General features: G+C 40.3%; 1 protein-coding gene across 4 annotated transcripts in view; it reads right to left on the bottom strand.

The window, feature by feature from the left end:
* The window catches only part of CPQ (carboxypeptidase Q), a 439474-nt gene that overhangs the window by 70279 nt on the left and 348943 nt on the right, over positions 1-20252 (bottom strand). For all 4 annotated transcript variants that reach the window (XM_040625805.1, XM_040625806.1, XM_040625807.1 and 1 more), the window contains exon 7: positions 993-1194. In XM_040625805.1, the coding sequence (XP_040481739.1) occupies positions 993-1194 (202 nt within the window). The remainder of the gene's footprint in view (positions 1-992; positions 1195-20252) is intronic.

Here is a 20252-nt window from a genome sequence, read left to right as displayed (position 1 = left end):
GATGCTATTGGTGAAATCTACTTTGTAGGCTGGGGGAAAGGCAGTAGGGTGGATCTAGAGAGAGATGCTTTTCTTTTTTTTTTTTTTAAACCTGTGAGATGTTTTGTAGCCACAGAAATGGTTCTGGAAACAGTAATGTTAGAACTACTGAAAAGGTAGACTCCTGTTGGCATAATACAAATACAGAAAAATGCACAAATAGATCCTTTAACGATACTTTTGATTATGGATATACTGAGGGAACAACTTCAGGTCATAGATGCTTAATATCATCAAGAACCCTTTCCCGTGGCCACTCTAGGCCAAATTTGTGAAGTAGTGTAAGTCTGTCTTCTTTAAGATTATTCTACTTTGCAGTCCTGTGACCTCCTGAGGCCTACTCCTATTCCATAAGTTCACCCCTTGCCAGGATTTGTCTTAAAAATATCAACCTAATAAATCACTGATCAGTGAAAATTAGTTTAGTCCAACCTCTTATAAGAGTCTGCATTAAGAAAAAAAAAAAAAAACCCAACCCTCAAAGAATTAAGCTCTACTGGTAACATTTCAGATACCGTGGTATTTGGGTAGGGAATTATTTGGGTCAGAGCAGATTTCCTAGCACAGAACCCAAACTAGAAGCATATCAGTAGTAATAATTGCCTTGTACTCTATTTCTCAAATTTTGGTCATGAGATCACCATTTAGATACCTGTTAAAAAAATAACCAAAACCAAAAACAGATTTGTAGGTCCTATGCCAGAATTGTTAAAGCAGAATTTCTGGGAGTGAGGAACTTATAATTTAGAAAAAGAAGACAAATAGGTAAACAAACACAAATGAATAGTATTATCCCAAGTCTGGCAATCATCAGATTATACTTTATGGACAAAAGCTTAGCGTTGCCATGTATTAATTGGCCTATCGGTATTGCTGTGGCGTGTGTGAATAGCACTTTTATTTTAAATCATTAGCCGTCCCTGAAGAACACCGACTTCATTTTTTGGTCTTACCAGGCACTCCAGCTTGGATCCAGAAGTTAATGTCTGTTCCTTCTCCAGCCCTAAAGACCTGTGTGATATTGACAGGCTGCAGCAGGGTCATGACCTCCTCCACGATGGCCCTGGCCTTTTCACTGCCAGTGAATTGCAGCCCAGAGGGTAAGAAGGTTCCCTCATCAGACTCCATCACCAGGCTGTAGTTGGAAATATTTGCCTAAACAAAAGAGAAAAGTGTTTGGTTTGTTATCTGTTGCTCCTTTGCCTTCTCCTTGGGAACTATCAAGCAACAATAATCAAATGCTTTATCTCCTCGGCAGCTCTTGCCAAAACACATGCCGCTCTGCCTGACCTAGGGCCTGGTCTGCATGTTATCTAAGCGTTCTGAGATGCACAATTACTCATTCTGGGATTTGCCAAACTCAAGTTGACTTGGAAGGATTTAAAAAATATAATGAAAGAAAATATAAAGCCTCATATTGGAGTTACTCAATTATTTTCTACTAGCAATCATAGTCTTTGAACCAATTTTCTCAAATGCCTAGTGGGTACCGGGATACAATTCCTCCTACATGGGAGGTATCTCCAGATAGTGTTAGTCAAGCTCAGACAAAAGAAGGTATGCCCTGAGGACCTATTTCTCTGTACCTCTTTCCTCTAAATAGGTATTTGATCTTATTTTAATCGTGAGTTCTGCTGAAGCTTGTAGGCATCAAACGGACAGGTTTGTCCTGGGTTTCTGATGCTGTGGTCGTTCCATCTGTTGAATCTCCAGGGAGGGACGTAATAGGACAACATATGAAACCCTGCTCTCTCTGGTGTACAGCCACAGCACTGGAAACCCTGGCAACTCTGTGAGGCCACTACTTTGTACACTCTTTCCAAATAAAGTCGGCTAAGAAAGCACGCAGTGATTTCACATAGCCTCTATTGTCACTGCAAGAGCTTAGAATATGAGATGCTGTTGGCCAGACTGCGCAACTAAATTGCCACACAGCCCTAAACTCACAAGTTTAAAGCCCTTAACATTGGCCTAACTCTCTGTTTCCCAGGAGCCATTCACTTCTCCAAGACTGATCAACTACCAACTACCAACTACCTGGCAGAGTTATTCCCAGGCTATTGTCGGACGGCACTGCTAATCATTCCTTATTCCTCACCTAGTACAAGTCAACCATAACATTTGTACAGAGCTTCCAGAGAAGTTTCACATTTGCAATCTCCTTTTATCTGCTTCTATAACCCATAAAGTAGATAAAGCCGCTTTATGGTTATTGCTGTTTTACAGAAAAGGAACTGAGAGAGGTCAAGTGACTTGCTTAAAGTCACACAGCTGGTAAATGGTAGAGCTGGGTCTGGACTCCGCTGCTTTCCAGGACTCCATGCTGCCATCGCTAGCCTGGGACGGAGTGATAAGTAAGGCTTGTTGTGAATTCAAATGATTTTTCACTTACATAACAATTTGAGGGTCGCGGTTTTTTTGTTTGTTTTTTTCTAGAACGGATTCCTTTTTACAATGAGTTCCTAATTTGCCAGGGGAGTGTACTGTTGTTGCAAGGACAAGGACAGTGCTGGATTCTAAAGGAGGATGTTGCTGGCATTTATGGGACTGATGGGGTGGCCCTGGGATACCAACACGTTGTTGCTGCTGTTGTTAATGACCGAGAGAGTTAACAAAGCAGAAGTCTTCTCATATTTCCACTCTCGTTTCTAAGGGATTTCTGTCTTCATGGTGCTTTTCAGAGAGAGACCCGAGGCATTTACAATAGAAAGTGTCATCTCAGCGTGCAGCTGCGGCTACTGCCCCACAGCAGCGTCGTTTCAGCTAATCACATGTAAACTACTTGCACTGATGTCTCACGTTCAGGGCTCGCTCTCGTGGAACTGGCACACGGCCGCTAGGTCAGCAAGTTGACATGTCATTTGGCAGTCCTAGCCTTCTCCCTTTATATGCCCTGCTACTCCCCACCCCAAACTCGATCTCCCATAAAAAGGAGAATAGAAAACATTGCGATAATCTGCAAATGAAAATAAAATTGGATGATCTTGTATGTGAGGGTTCCCATACTGCAGGCAGATCCCATCCTTCCAACAAGAAAATGAGACAAAGCACTCCTAACCTTGCACTATTTAGGTTAAAGTGGGGGCAAGTTTGGCTGTCACACCCAACACTATTGAGCAGCCTGGACCCACTCTATTCTATTCTATGCTGGGCTTCCAAGGGGGGAGGTGACTGGCTTTCTCCCTCTGTCTCCAAGTCATGTCGTCTTGGCCTCTGGCTTCTCCACCTGTAGAGTGGGACAAATACTCTTTTCCAAAGCTTGAATAATGAGCCCGTGCACATGGAGCTTTGAGCACCTTCAAAGGAAAGATCTTTGTGGGCCAAAGTGAAAGTGGTTGCACGAGTTGAACTTGCCAGGGCCCCTACAAAATGTGCATTAAGGAATTCTTGGCCCTCTTCAACTGCAAATAAGCAGATGTCCTAGGGACAGGGGGCTCTATAGTTTGTGAGTTTTCCTGTATAATGTCCCAGGACGTTGCTAGGAACGTAGAGAAGAATGTAGCTAAAGAAGCTTCTAAAGGTACGTATGGCAGCCAGTTTAGCAGAGAGATAAAGAGTATGGGCTTTGGGATTATTTGGAGTGAATGCGATCCTCAGATTTCCCCATCACTGGCTGTGCGACTTCATGCGGTCCATGTAAGCTCTCAGTTTCTTCTTCTATGAAATGGGTCTGATAATGGCAGCAGTTCCTGGAGTTGTAAGAAAGAGTTCATTGTAAAGCCTGGTGCATAAGTAGCACTTAATAAGGTTGTCCTTACCGGTCTTACTAAGCTTCTGGCCCTCTCAAACTGCTAAGGATGGCCTCCACGTAAACCAGTCAGTGAGCTGCTTACAATGATGATAGCAGGCATTTCTGCAGTGCTGCCTATGTGCCAGACTTTGTGTGAAAGGCTTTCCAGCTTACCCCTGTAATGCTCACAATCATTCTATGAGACACGTGCGATTATATTTCTCATTTCCCAGATGAAGCGATGGAGGTTTAGTAACATTACCTAACATTCCCGAAGTTACCCTGTTAGGAAGTGGAGCAGCCGGAATGCAAATGCAGAGGTCTGCCTCCCAAGGCCCGAGCTCTCAACCCCTCTACTACCCTGTCTGCTGAAGCTTTCTCCCAAGTGTCAGGCCACAAGTCCTCACTTTTAATTTTAAAACACAGGGACTGTACTTACATGTATAGTGTTTAAAATTATTTTTCATGATCATAATAGAAGGTCTACTTGGGCAGAATTTATCATCCCTGCTAACAAAGTAATTTGAAAAGTAATTAGGCAGAGGGAAGAGTAAACAAAACAAAAGCAAAAACAAACAACTCTTGCCCCACAATTTCCTTCCAACTAGGACTAAAAAACCTAAAATAATAAAACATCCTTTCATGCTGAATTAGACAGGATGTGCAGATGTCAGTAAACCAGAATTCTGGCGTAGGTAGAGACATGTTTAATTTCTATTCATGTAGAATTTTACTAGCTGCTGCTAACATGATGGCAGCATTCTATTGTTTTCTATTTATATATAAACATCTCCATATGTTTTCAATAAAGGACTAAGAAAACACACCACCCACCGTCCATGACACTCATTTATGGAGTCATTGTCTAATTGTTAGCACATGGTGAAGGACTTGGGAAAACAAAATGCCTCTGCACAAAGAAACCGGAATGAGTAAGCCAGGTCACTGGGCTGTTAGAACGGCTGCCTCTCAGGAATGTGTCCTTACAAACCTCCGTGTTCCTTACTACGCCATGAATTGCTGGCGACGCACTCAGTGCAGATTTGAAAAGCTGATTGTAGTTAGTGACACTCAACCATCTTAGAGCACGTAACACGATATTCGTCCTCCCTGTTTTCAGGGTGTAGAAAGACACCTGCTTCTAGAGACTGAATACTTTATTCCTGAGATAACCAGCACCAACTGAGAGAAGCCGTGGCTTATAGATGAGGAGGCCAAACCGTTCAGATAAGCTCAGGCAGTATTTGTAAGCCCCCACTTTGCTCTCGTAATAAAGAGAAAAATCTCTTTATTGGGAACCATGGGAACTGTCATTCATTACCATGTAATATATATAGTGCAATGAAGAGAAATGCTCCCAGGTAACCTGGGTCGGCATCATTGGATTAGGTCATATCTGCTCAGGGTTGAGGACTCAACTTTGTCTGGTGCTACAATCACATCCTATCACACTTCTTTTCTTTTTTCTGTTCTGGGAGGGTCAGGTTACTCTGCCAAAGGACAATTTGGTAACTATTAGCATTCTAATCTTGCAATGCAAGATTAGAAAGAAGGAAAATGTTTAAAATACACACTGCATGCTTTAAAATGCTTACTCCCTGATGTAAACACAAAGATGATGTTTGTATTCTTTGATTTTGTAAAATTCCAGATGATTCTTCTTCAGAAATATAGACTCAAGTTCAAGAACATCTCTCTCCCCAAATTTGGTTTCTTCTTCATTGAAAGCTTTTATTTTCTCATAACCTAGGTAACATGTCTTTGGTTTTTACCTAAATTGACACTGCAATCCCAAAATCAAATGAAGAAAAAAAGAGACTCCTAATCATTCAAATTCATCATGTAGCCTCCACTCAATCCTCAAAGAAGTAAACTCCATCCTGACAGAGGCCAGAAAGTCTCAGTACCACTTTCCCGCCCCATAAAGTTAATATTTTACAGATGATGGTGGTGATGCTGTTTGGTCAAGGTGGAAGGCTCAGAACAAGCTCTCAGAAGCACACCATCTTAGGATACCACGTGCCGAGTTGTTGCAATCATCTTTTCCAGCAGTGCCAGTGACCTTGGAATTCCCAGTTCACGGGGTGGAGCTGGAGCAGGGGTTTCTTCATAGAACTCCCACTCAAAGAGCTGTCATGATTGGATGACAGGCAGAGATTTCTCCCCGCTGTGCAGAGCCAAGGATAGGGTTGACTTTCTGGTCAGATCTCCCCTGAAGTTCAGCTTTTTATTTCTGATGGTCGCCAGTATGCAGTTTTGAACATCCCTGAGTACCCAAGGGAGGACCAGGAAAGGGATGATGACAAGATGGAAGGCCGTCAGTTATTTCTATCTGAGCGAAACTGGCTGCAGCGCGGGGGAATGGGCACTCCTGGGTTAGTGACATTACTACTAAAGTTGCAGACACCTAGTGTGGGTTAGCCACCGTTCTGCCTGGAGGCAGAAACAGAATAAATGGCTTCTGAAGATCCCTCTCCAGCCCTTTCATGCTCTGTGTACACACAGAAGGATTCTGTTGCGAGACGAACCTGTGTTTTCAGGCAATCCAATTTTTACAATGTCATTTGAAGCACTCTAGATCTCAGTGAATTCTCCTCTTGAGCTGGTTAAAGTCCATAGATAGCCTTTAAACTTACTGAAAATACATGATCCCTCCATAAATGTCACTATGGTAACAACAGTGAGTGGGAAGGCTGAAAATACGGCATAAACATAGGCTAAAAGAAATATGAATTTTATTTATATTACAGAGGAAATATGACTACTTTATTCACATTTCCTTTAGGAATAAAAAGAATGCAATATCTAGATTATTCGGTAGATAGACTTAAAAAAGGCTTCCATGGCAAGTTAATGTCAATCTCAGTTTTTAATTTTATTCCTGCATGTTGAAGCAACATAATCAATACTCAGAATCAGTGGGACTCAAGATCTCCACAAAGAAATTTTGATTCTTTTATTTTTTAAAAGATTTTATTTATTTATTTGTCAGAGGGAAAGAGAGAGAAAGAGCACAAGCAGGGGGAGCAGCAGGCAGAGAGAGGAGCAGACTCCCCGCTGAGCAAGGAGCCCGATGTGGGACTCAATCCCAGGACCCTGAGATCATGACCTGAGCCGAAGGCAGCTGCTTAACCGATTAGGCCACCCAGGCGTCCTGATTATTTTAATCTAATACATTGGTCAAGTATTTCATGCTTCCAGTTTTATATACATTTCAATACGCAGTCGTAGAAGAGAAATGTCCAACACAGCCAGCTTTGTGGAAGAAGCCTTCTCTGCCTTTTTCATTCTCTGTCCTTCTCCACCCCACCTTCTCATTGCATCGCCCTGTCAGTTTCTCCTCTTGTACCTACCACACTCCCACTCTTCCCCAGGTTCAAATGGAAGAATTTAATTGCCTAAATTAGGAAGCCTTCTTTCGGTTGACCTTTCTTCTTCAACACTGTTATGTGCTAAATAAACATAAAGACACGTTTCTTGTTTTTGATGGTGGTGTTTACTAGCCAAGACGGTGTTTTCCAGTTGACTTCTAATCCCCTTCTCCTGGCTGGGAAGACTATAGTGGCTTCTTTCAGACTTTTCCTAAGGATAACAGCTGAGTTCATCTTCTTATAAGTGGACAGGTTATTTGTTTAAAAAAAAATACAGTGTTTATTTTCTTGTCCTGAAAAAATAGACCTCTCTATATTCTAGAGCACAGTACACATTCAATCCCGGGGCATATCATATTCAAACACAATCATTAATTCCACTTTCTCCACAGCTTGTACACAAGCACTTACAATATTTTTGGATTATGACAATATTCTCATATGCTTTATTTGATCAAGCAGTCTTTACTAATAGTAAAGATGCTAAATACAGTTTTAGAAGTAATTTTTATAAGTATGCCTTTTTTTCTTTCTCAAAAGCATAATAGTGGGTCTCAAACCTCACCAAAAAACAATAATATGCAAATATGAGCTTCACAGCTTTTGGTCTACTCAAGTGACTTCATGCCCTACTTCTCCCCTCACGTTCCATTCCTAACACACCACACCCTTATCAAATGCGCTGGGCCGTTGCACTGTATTAGTTTTTTAAAGATTTATTTATTTATTTATTTGAGAGAGAGAGAGAGAGCACGTGCACAAGCGAGGGGAGGGGCAAAGAGAAAGGGAGAGAAAGAATCATTTTTTTTTTTTTTTTAGATTTTTTTTTTTTATTTATTTATTTGACAGAGAGAGAGACAGCCAGCGAGAGAGGGAACACAAGCAGGGGGAGCCGGAGAGGAAGAAGCAGGCTCATAGCGGAGGAGCCTGATGTGGGGCTCGATCCCGGAACGCCGGGATCACGCCCTGAGCCGAAGGCAGGCGCTTAACCGCTGCGCCACCCAGGCGCCCCGGGAGAGAAAGAATCTTAAGCAGACTCCCTGCTGAGTATGGAGCCCAATGTGGGGCTGGATCCCAGGATCCTGAGATCATGACCTGAGGGGAAATCAAGAGTCAGACACTTAACCAACTGAGCCACCCAGGCGCCCCCAATTTGTTTTTAATACCTGCCTTCTCCAGAAAGGATTAAAGACTTCCTATAAGAAAAGATCCTAATACCATATTTTATTTTATTTTATTTTTTTCCTAATACCATATTTTAAAAACAGTCAAACTCTCTGGAACCAAGAAGGTGAATATCACATTTGTGTGGCTCTCTGTCATATTACCAGCTTCAATAACAAAGCTCAGCACATAGTGGGTGCTCAAAAATGTTTGAGGAAAAAGAAAGTCTCAACTGGGCAATCTGACATGATAACCTATCAGCAATTTGAGGTTTATTATTTAGTTCTCGTTCGTGCTGGCAGGGTAATGGGGAAGATTGATGTATCACAGAGCTCTCATTATCTAGGAAAAGAAAGCAGCTCCTTGAGAAAAGCGCCAATCTCCCAGCATTCAATTCTAAAAGGAATTATTATGCGGCTCCTTATATGAGGAAAGTGAACAAACTAATAGAGTCTCCAATAACAGTTTTACGGAAGAGGCAGAAACACTTTTCTTGACATGATTTCCTACATATTGATCCTCAGTTAAAGCAAAAAGCAAAATATTCAGCCGGATTTCAGTAAAGGTGTTTCTTCAGGAGCAAACGGTATTTATTCAACAGTTATTGAGATAGCAACAGGGCATAGGGTGACCATACATCCCTGTTTGCCCTGGGCAGTGCAGTTTATATCCTTTGTCTTGGTATGATTATTCAGAGCGCCCCCTTTCTCTTGCAAATGTTTCCTGGATTTAATAATAGACCGTACTGCCAACCCACCTACGAAGGAGTCTGTATATGCAGATGACACAGACAGGCTTGCTTCCTGACGAGAGGGCAGAGTTTCCCCGCAGAGGCAATAACTGGCTGCTGTATTAGATGTGTTGAGTTTTATGAAAGAGACACGTACAAAGAAGGGAGGGTAACTACTGGAAAAAACTGGGGAGAGACTGGTAGAGGAGGTGATGCTCGGCCTGAGTAAAGCCCCTCAATTGAAAATTCTCCCATTAAAACAGGGATCTTGTTATTAGTTTATTAGTGTACCTCCAGGGCCTAACCAAGAGGCATCTAATAATACTCGACAAATTAATAAATGAGTGAATGATACTGTTCTAAGTATCCAAATAATGTGGTCCTGATATGTAGCTTTCTAAGAGACAAGCAGAGCTTAGGCAATCTCTAAAAGAATAAATATAAACATGTTCTACGGAGTATCCCACTCTCAAATATCGATTGTCCTTCCTAGAATTTTTGTAGCAAAACACTCAAGGTTGAAATCACTAGTGAGCATTAAATTGCAAATATTTGATGGAGTTGAATTTGACACTTGCTTACTCCTATAAATGCTTTCTTCCCTTGGCTTTTGGAACCTCAAATGCTTGGCTCTGCTCATGCCTCACTGGATACCCCTTCTCATTTTCTTTGGCTGGTTTTCCCATCTCCCTGATCTCTAGACGTTGGGGTGGTAAAAAAAAAAAAAAAGTAGTCTGAAGGTTTCTTCTTTTCTCTACATACACTCACTCTGCTGGTGCTCTCATCACCTCATGGTTTTAAATAAATCTACATAGTGATGAGTTCCAGTCCATATTTCCACGCCTCTCTCCTGAACTCCAGACTCACATCCAACAGCTACTTAGCATCTCCACTTAAATGTCTAATCATGTCTTAGTTTCCTATTGCTGCTGTAACAAATTACCACAAATTCAGGGGCTTAATACAACATACACTTATTCTCTTACAGTTCTGGAGGTCATAAATCTGAAATGAGTCTTGTAGGGTTAAAATCAATGTGTTGGCAGGGCTGGTTCCTTCTGCAGGCTCTAAGGGAGAATCTGTTTCCTTGCCTTTTCCAGCTTCTAGAAGCTTCCCTCATTCTTTGGCTCATGGCTCCTCATCACATTGCCTTTTCCCTTCCTGCTTCTGTGATCACATTATCTTCGTTTGCCTTTGATCTTTTTGCCTGCCTTTTATGAGGAGGGTCCAACTCAGTAAACAGCAAATTCATCCTTCTAGTTGCTGAGTCTAAAAATTTTGACAACCCCAAATTCTTGACCCCTCTCTTGCTTTTACATCCCAAACGCAATCGATCAGCAAATTCTGTTGGCTCTACTTTCAAAATAGAAGTACTGTCTAATAGCTTCTCGCCAGCTCCACTGTTCTCAGCTGGTATGAGCCACTGTCATTCTTTGCCTGGAGTATTGCAATAGCTTCCTGTCTCCCTGGTTCAACCCTTGACATCCTTCAGTGTATTCTCTACACAGAAGCCATGGATGGATCTAGAGGGTATAATGCTAAGTGAAATAAGTCAGCCGGAGAAAGACAAATACCATACGATCTCACTCATGTGTGGAACTTAAACAAACAAACAAAAAAAGAGACAAACAGGAAAAAAACAGGCTCTTAACTATAGAGAACAAGCTGGTGGCTGCCAGAGGGGAGATGGCTGGGGGGATGGGTGAAATAGGTGATGGGGATTAAGAGTACACTTCTTATTATGAGTATGGAGTATTGTATAGAATTGTTGAATCATTACATTGTACACCTGAAATTAACACTGTATTTTAATTATACTTGAATTTAAAAAAATGTAAGTCTGATGATACTACTCCTCTTCTCAAGCCCTCCCTGTGGCTTCCATTTCACTCAGGCTAAAGGGCAAAATCTTCATATTTGCCAGTAAGGCCCCGGATGGAGATAGAGCCTGACCTTCCATAACTTCTCTGACATTACCTCCTATTAATTTCCACTTCACTTTCACTGCTCCAGCCACCCTCCATTCCTCAGTGATGCTGGGCGCCTGAAGCTTTTTGTACTTGCTACGTCCTCCGACTGTTACCCGCCTTCCTCTCACTCCTTTCAGGGCTCTGCTGCAATGTCCTTCCTCTCCTTAGGAAGTCATCCTGACCATCTTAGACAAAGGAAGACCTCCACAACATCCCTGACAACACGTCCTAACCCCTTACTCTGCTTTATTCTTCTCTTTTATATCAACAATAAGCATTTATCTTTATTGTCTGTCCCTTCCTGGAGTAACATTTGGTTCCTGATGGTGGGGATTTTTCTTTTGCATTTACTACTTGTGGCAGACTATCTAATGGCTATAAATCCTTCCCATTACTGTATATATGCCCCTTTTCAGTGTGGATTTGACACTCCTTTCATCAAGAAGCACAATCTTTTCCCTCACCCTCTGAATCTGAACTGGCACTGAGCCTCTCTTTGGCCAATAGACTCTGGCAAAAGTGAGCCCTTGTGACTTCAGAGCATGGGCCATAAGAAGCCTCCCAGTTGCCACCTTGACCTTTTGCTGCCCTGAGACTGACTATATAAAGAAGGCTGGGCAAGTCTCCTTGAGACTGAGGTAGCATATAGAGAAAGCTGCCTAGCTGAGAGCCAGCCTCAGCTCCCATACATACAAGTGCAGCCATCCAGCCCACTCAGGCTGCTCTCTGAGGATGCTATAGCCTCGGTGACCAGATCAATCTGAAGTTCAGATAAACAATAAACACTTTTTTAGTACAAGTGTGTTCTCTGTGATATTTGGAAGCCTGGAGGCTCCCTAATGACAGGGTGCCTGAAACAGCACCAAGAATACGTAACAGGTGCTCAACAAATACTTGTTGAATGAATGACTATCCTATATTACTGCTCCAAAGAAGGCTCGTGTGTTTATATATAATCTGGATAAGTGGGAAAGTTGGAATTTTATTTTTTAAAAAATTAAAGAGTCTGATTTGTAATATTGCCCATGTGTTAAATCATCCCATCTCTGCTAAAGTGGGTTAAGGATTATAACTATGAGCCAAAGCCAAAACTATTCTCAAGAAGCACCTTGTTATTTGCTGAAATACCCAGGTACTTGCTCAGTTGAATTCCCAGAATTCTTCACCAAAAGAATGGAAGAAATAATCTTGGCCAGGAAGAATCTGAGGAAAAGAGATACTACTTATTTGGTTTTATGATTGAAGAAGTCTTAAGTTGTCTAAGAATACTGAATTGAACCCAAAGAAGGTTGAACAAATTAGCCACAAAAACATCCCTATCCAACAGAATCAACTGATTTGTTGAATGGCATGGTGGTATACCCAATGGCTTGTAGGGGCTGGAGGCTACAGTGGCCAGCACGGAAGGAGAGGAGAAGCAGAGACATCAGCAGTAGGAAGAGAACAGCTCAGAGACAGTGACTCTCATGAGGTTCATGAGGAGGGAGGGAGGAGGCCTGTGGAGAATGCTGACCCTGGGGACCAGAGCATCTCCAAGATGCCTCTAAGGGCACTATATTCCCTGAGCATTTATGTGGAGAAAATTCTATGACCAAGCCTACCTTTAGACCTCTCCCCTGAACTTCAGACTCTTTTACTAATTTGTGTACTTGACCGTTCCTTGTGACTGGCCAATATCTCAGACTTAACATTTCCCAAACTGAGCTCCTGATCTCTACCTAGCCATCACTCTATCCAACTCCTTCCATTTAAGTAGTTCAGGCCTCAAACTGGGGGGGGGGGGTCACACTTGACTCCTCTTTCTCTCACACTCTAAATACAATCCATCATCAGATCCTGTTGGCTCTTTCCTTAAAATACATCTGGTCCAAGCTACTGTTATCTCTCACTCAGAGAAAAATCACTCTTGAGGCCTGACATGATCTGGACTCCTTCATACTGATGACCTCATATCCTTCTACTTTTCCTTCACTGCATTTCTTCAAGCACATGGGCTCCTTGCTGTTCCTTGTACGCCACACGCATGCCCCCAACGGCACCTTTGCAACAATAACTCACCTTACCTAGAATGCTCTCTTTCAGATATCCACATAGCTCACTTCCTTGTCTTCCTCAGATCTTTACTCAAACACGATCACCTTGATGGAGTTTTCCCCGCTCTCCTGCAACTCAAACTCAAACCACTCCCACCCCACACTTCCTATCTCTGTTCCTTATCTTATTTTTCTCCCCAGCTGTCCCCTTCATCTAACATACCACTATACTTCTTTATCCAGTTTGTTTCACTCCTGATGCAAGAGGAGGGCAGAGTTTAAAGCAGTGCCTGGAATTCAGAAGGCTCCCAGTCAACATGTGCTGAGTGAATGAATAAATATCTGTATTTATGTGTTTAAACACATACATGTGTATATATGTAACTGTACACACTGCAAGCACATAACTGGAAGCTACTCTGGATGACCATAGTCACGGTAAAGATGGTGGTGATGAGGCCGTGGCTGCTAGTGCTGGTGATAAGGCAAGAGCAGTTTTTCATCTTCACAAGAAAGCACAGGTTCAACAACTAAAGTTGTAAGCTGAATCTTTAGTGAATATTTTATAAAGCTCTTAAAAAATATACAAGTGCTTTACAACATTCATTATAAACGCTAAAAAAATACTTCTAGGAAGACTGTATCGAGTGACAGTAATACAAAATGGCATTAGCTAAATACAAGTGAAACTTCTCCATTTCCTTCAGTCATGGAATAATAAGATATTCTTACTCTGGAAGTTGTGCAGCAAAAGCTGACTCCTTCTCAAGGGGACATAGGGGCTGAATACATTCTTAGCAGACCCTATGTCATCATTATTTTACCATCAAAGATGAGAACCCTCAACATTTGAGACTTGCTAAAATAAAATGGCCATCATTCATAGGAGGAGAAAAGGATGAGCAATAACAACTGAATTGCCAAGTGGGTGTTTAAATAGAATTTTCCAGATATTAAGTAATTTTTAAAAGAAACCTTAAGGTTTGGTAGCTTTAGTACAACATAAGGATAATAACACACAGGGTAATCAGTAAGACTCAATTATAGAAACTAATAAATGCATCCTGGGACTACTTAGAGCTTTAACAATTGCTTTGCATACTTTGTAAGTTTTAAAGTATTCAGACAAAATGAAGGAAAAATAATAAACAGATGAGGCAATTTAGCTTTGAGAAGAGTTAAGATAATTTAATAGGTATAGTTTAGATAAAAGGAGGCTAAGGAATTATAGCGATTACAGAAAAATATCCAAGTAGGTACCCGTACTGCGCTAAGGGAGGTATAGAAAAACAATTTTCCTCATCTGAGAATAGTAATAAGCAGCCTCAGTAATCACCTGAAGATAGAAGAGGAAAATACCTATGGTAGAAAATAGCACCAAATACGTTGGAAATAATTATTCTGGGAAGCCACCCAAGGACCACTGAGGGGAGACTGAACATAAGAAATGCTCAAGGTAAGTCAAATGAAAGCAGTCAGGTGCATAGCCCTCACCCCAAATTTCTCTTTGGATATCTGCAATCTTCATCAGGGTATCACTGGTGTTTGAAGGAGACACAGGTGATTAGGGTAACAATCCTGTGGGAGTTCAGTCTCAAAGTGGGATGGATACTACAATTCCCGCTTCAACAGTGATTGCCACTGGGGAGCTAGAGGAGGTGATGTACAGACACTAAAATGTTATTTGACACATTTCTTGGTCATTAAATGAAAGATCTTTTTTTAAATAGTTTTTATTTTGTTATATTAGTCACCATACAGTACATCCCCAGTTTTTGATGCAATGTTCCATGATTCATTATTTGCATATAGCACTCAGTACACCATGCAATATGTGCCCTCCTTAATACCCATCACTGGGCTAGCCCATCCTCCCACCCCCCTCCCCTCTGAAGCCCTCGGTTTGTTTCCCAGAGTCCATAGTCTCTCATGGTTCATTCCTCCTTCTGTTTACGTCCCCTTCATTCTTCCCTTCCTTCTCCTACTGATCTTCCTATTTCTTATGTTCCATAAATGAGTGAAACCATATGATAATTGTCTTTCTCTGCTTGACTTATTTCCATTAAGTGAAAGATCTTAGGCAAGTTATATAATTACTCTGGGCTTCAGAGTACTCATTTGTAAAGTGGGGACAATAATAGTTATTTTGCAGGTTCATTCTAAGGTAGGCGTTCTTAATCTGGTATCCTTTGGGGATTCATAAATTTGGAGGTGGTGTGTGACTTAAATGGGAAAAAAATGCATCTTCATTTTCATTAACCTCGAACTGAATTATGAATGTAAGTAACAAACCAAGTAGTTAGTAGAAACTCACTTTGTCACCAATAGAAATCACAGATATTTTTATACCATGTTAGACTTGATGTAGAAATCTCAAAATAATCTTTATATTCATCACTATTTTGAAATTACAGTAATAATTAGATAATACTGCAAGATCTTATTTTATACATTTTTTAAAAACATGACTATATTATATTTACTTTAAAATTTTTGATAACGATTTTAATAAAATTGATATCCTTGTAATACTATGTATTAAAAAATATTTGAGAAGAAGTCCATGGCAGTGGCAGACTGCCAAAGTGCTCCATAGAACAAACAATTGTCACAAACCTCTGTTGGATAAGTGGTAGTTTTATTATTAAGGTAATGATGATGGTGAGGATGATGATTCCTGTTGTTGTTGTTATTATTATTATTTTATTATTAAGCTCACTAGAATTTGTCTGCCCTAGACATCTGGATTGGAGTCCTCGTTCTGTCACATAATTGTCATTTGCTCTTGGTGGCCGTTTAATCTCAATGAGTTTCATATCCTCTTCAACAAAGGAAAGACCTATCTAATAGGGCTTTTCTGAAGATTATATGAATTTACTACATGTATTCTAGGGCATACTATATATCAAACTATTCAATTCTATTGAGACTTTTTATTGTTATTGTCACCAAAAGAGTGAACAATAATTAGAATAGCCATATAAATTACCACCCAAATCAGGATGCCTTTGAGATGAAAGATCAATAATTATGGGAGGGCAATGTGTGGACACTGGACTATGACAAGTAAATCAGAAACCAATATGCTATTTAAATGCTACTTTTCTGGGGCGCCTGGGTAGCGCAGTCGTTAAAGCGTCTGCCTTCGGCTCAGGGCGTGATCCTGGCGTGCCGGGATCGAGTCCCACATCAGGCTCCTCTGCTATGAGCCTGCTTCTTCCTCTCCCACTCCCCCTGCTGTGTTCCCTCTCTCGCTGGCTGTCTCTCTCTGTCAAATAAATAAATAAAATCTTTAAAAAAAAAAAAAAAAAAAAATAAATGCTACTTTTCTGATGTTTTTGTGTGTCCTATTTTGCTACTATAAAATTCAACAGAAAAATCCCGATTTCCTTGCTTATAAGAATCACATTTTTCTCCTATTTTAACATTTTGGAAATTAGAAGGCATCTTGCTGTTGATACATTCCATAAGATACTTCCCAAATACCAGGCAAAGAAACTAACTGTGCCATGTATTTGTTGTCATTGCTTGCCCACGTGCAAATTTCATCACACAGAAAGGGCCTCTGGTAATTCATTTTACACCTTAGCTAAGTTATTTGCATTAGTATCAACACAGATCACTAAATTTTAAATTTGGGTCCCTGATTATTGATTAAAATTCTTCATAAAGTTTTGATGTATGCCAAAGATTGATTTTCACATGAGACAAAACGAAGGCAGTCGAAATCACCAAATCTTCAGATTAGATCCTAGAATGTGCAGGGTTAGCAAAGCCTGGTATAACCAAACATGTATCTGGAGGCCCCAAGTAGGTCCTGAACAATTTGTTAAAGCTTCCTTAGTACCAAAAAATTGCTAGAAATGATACAGGAATTCAGCAAAGTTGCAGGATATAAAATCAATGCACAGAAGTCTGTTGCGTTTCTATACACTAACAATGAAACAGCAGAAAAAGAAATCAAGGAATCGATCCCATTTATAATTGCAAAACCCATAAGATACCTAGGAATAAACCTAGCCAAAAAGGTAAAGGATTTGTACTCTGAAAGCTATAGAACACTTATGAATGAAATTGAGGAAGACAAGAAGAAATGGAAAAACATTCCATGCTCATGGATTAGAAGAACAAATATTGCTAAAATGTCTATGCTACCCAGAGCAATCTACACATTCGGTGCAATCCCTATCAAAATACATCCATTTTTCATAGAGCTGGAACAAACAATCCTAAAATTTGTATGGACCAGAAAAGACCCCAAATAGCCACAGTAATGTTGAAAAAGAAAGCCAAAGCTGGTGGCATCACAATTCTGGACTTCAAGCTCTATTACAAATCTGTAATCATTGAAACAGTATGGTACTGGCACAAAAACAGACACATACATCAATGGAACAGCATAGAGAACCCAGAAATGGAGCCTCAACTCTATGATCAACTAATTTTCAACAAAGCAGGGAAGAATATCCAATGGGAAAAAAAGTCTCTTCAACAAATGGTGCTGGGAAAATTGGACAGCCACACGAAGAAGAATGAAACTGGACCACTTTCTCACACCATACATAAAAATAAATTCAAAATGGATGAAAAACCTAAATGTGAGACAGGAATCCATCAAAATCCTAGAGGAGAACACAGGCAGCAACCTCTTTGGCCTCAGCTGCAGCAACTTCTTGCTAGACACATCTCCAAAGGAAAGGGAAACAAAAGCAAAAGTGAACTATTGGGACTTCATCAAGATAAAAAGCTTTTACACAGCAAAGGAAACAGTCAACAGAACTAAAAGGCAACCTATGGACTGGGAGAAGATATTTGCAAATGATATATCAGATAAAGGGCTAGTATCCAAAATCTATAAAGAATTTCTCAAACTCAATACCAAAAAACAAAAAATCCAGTCAGGAAATGGGCCAAACGTTGAACAGACATTTCTCCAAAGAAGACATACAAATGGCCAACAGATACATGACAAAATGCTCAACATCACTCATCATCAGGAAAATACAAATCAAACCCACAATGGGATCCCACCCCACACCAGTCAGAATGGCTAAAATTAACCACTCAGGAAACAACAGATGTTGGCTTGGATGTGGAGAAAGGGGAACCCTCTTACACTGTTGGTAGGAATGCAAACTGGTGCAGCCACTCTGGAAAACAGTATGGAGTTTCCTCAAAAAGTTAATAATAGAACTACCCTATGACCCAGCAATTGCATTACGAGGTATTTATCCAAGGATACAAACATAGTGATTTGAAGGGGCACCTGCACCCCAATGTTTATAGCAGCAATATCCACGATATCCAAACTATGGAAAGAGCCGAGATGTCCATTGACAGATGAATGGATAAAGAAGATGTGTTACACACACACACACACACACACACACACACACACACACACACACACAAAGGAATACTACTAAGTCATCAAAAAGAGTGAAATCTTGCCATTTGCAAGACGTGGATGGAATTAGAGGGTATTATGCTGAGTGAAATTAGTCATTCAAAGAAAGACAAAAACCTATGATTTCACTCACATGTGGAATTTAAGAAACAAAACAAATGAACATAGGGGAAGGGAAGGAAAAATAAAATAAGATAAAAATAGAGAGGGAGGCAAACCATAAGAGACTGTTAACTATAGAGAACAAACTAAGGGTTGCTGGAGGGGAGGTGGATGGGAGGATGGAGTAAGTGGGTGATGGGCATTAAGGAGGGCACTTGATGTAATGAGCACTGGGTGTTATACAAGACTGATGAATCACTAAATTCTAACCCTGAAACAAATAATGCACTATATGTTAACTAACTTGAACTTAAATAAAGAAAACCAATAAGAAAAAAATTAAAGGCTTCCTTAGACTTTCAGGAGAAGCTTTATGGCTTTTAAAAATATTAAATTAAAAATAAAATGAAAAAAAAAGTAGCCAGATTGGAAATACAGAGAAAAGCCATATTCGTATTCATATTTGTATTCGATATGCCTCATAATCAGATGGTCAACCCTAAAGGCTCATCTTGAGCCCCTTGTCAAAACAAGGAGCACAAGTTACACAAAGTGGCCTCTCACCCTGATGCTGACACCTCGCCGCTGATGACCAAAAGGTATTTACTGCAGTGCAATCTTAGATTTGGACAGACTCTGATTGTAACTGCAAAAGTGTGAGTTATTGCTACCATCAGTTTAAGAAAACTGTACATTTAATATAGTTTTATTTTTCCTTTAAAGCTTTATAAATCCCAATTGCACTCCTTACAATTGATAATCCTTAGATCAAAGAAGTAAAGATTGAATTTCTTGCAACCAATCTCACAGTCACTCTTCAGTTACTTCTCCCCTCCCTCAGGCTCCGCCATTATTTTCTAGTTTAAATTTGAAAATATAATACTTGGCATTCTGTTGTTCTAGCTGAAAAGGTGTAAATGGTTGTGTTTTTTTAAAAGTAAAAGGAAGATTCTTTCACCACGATTCATGCATCTCCTGCTTGAGGCATGTTTAAGAAAAGAGGTATGCTCTAGACTGTTGTAGCCCCTGGTAGCCGTCCCCTTGACATACCCCAGGTTTCCCTGTCAGCAATAATTGACTCACATACATCTCACTACCCTACGTCAGTGCTCAATATCTGCTCAAAGAAGGTGGTATTATACTCATAAAAGTAGAAAGCATTTTTCACTTAATCAGAGTAGTCACAAGAGGAGTGCACTTCATTCCACTTGAAAATTTCAATATGACAGTCCACAATTGCTGGCTCGTATGAAGACAATGTTAATTTATTACTTCACACATGTCACTTCTATATAATGAAATAATTAGCTGGGAAATTATATCTGCATTCTCAATATTTTTGTACAATAGGAGTGTCAGTATAATTAGGCATTAACTACAGTTTCTGGGAATTGAAGGTAGAAGCGTTATGTACAGTTAATACTTTTTCCATCTTTATTTGCTCGATTCTTCACTTGGTGATTCAGAAAAAGTTGTTTAAATAGAGGCTTACAACGGAAGCCATCACTACACTATGCCTTATAAAGATAATTGCCTGAAAGACGAAAAGATAAAAATCACATGGGTGGTCACAGCCTTTCTGCCAAGCTCTTGTGGAAGCCAACAGGCTTAGTGCCTTAGGCTCCAACTCTTCGTTACACCCTTGAATATGTCTTTCATTTCTATTTCCTTTCCATTTCTGCTGTATTGGACTTCAGCAGGCTGAG

Source organism: Ursus maritimus, unplaced genomic scaffold, assembly GCF_017311325.1.
Source record: "Ursus maritimus isolate PB19 unplaced genomic scaffold, ASM1731132v1 scaffold_9, whole genome shotgun sequence".
Classification (NCBI taxonomy): Eukaryota; Metazoa; Chordata; class Mammalia; order Carnivora; family Ursidae; genus Ursus; species Ursus maritimus.
Note: the sequence above shows the minus strand (reverse complement) of the source record. Positions and strands in the feature narration are given on the sequence as shown.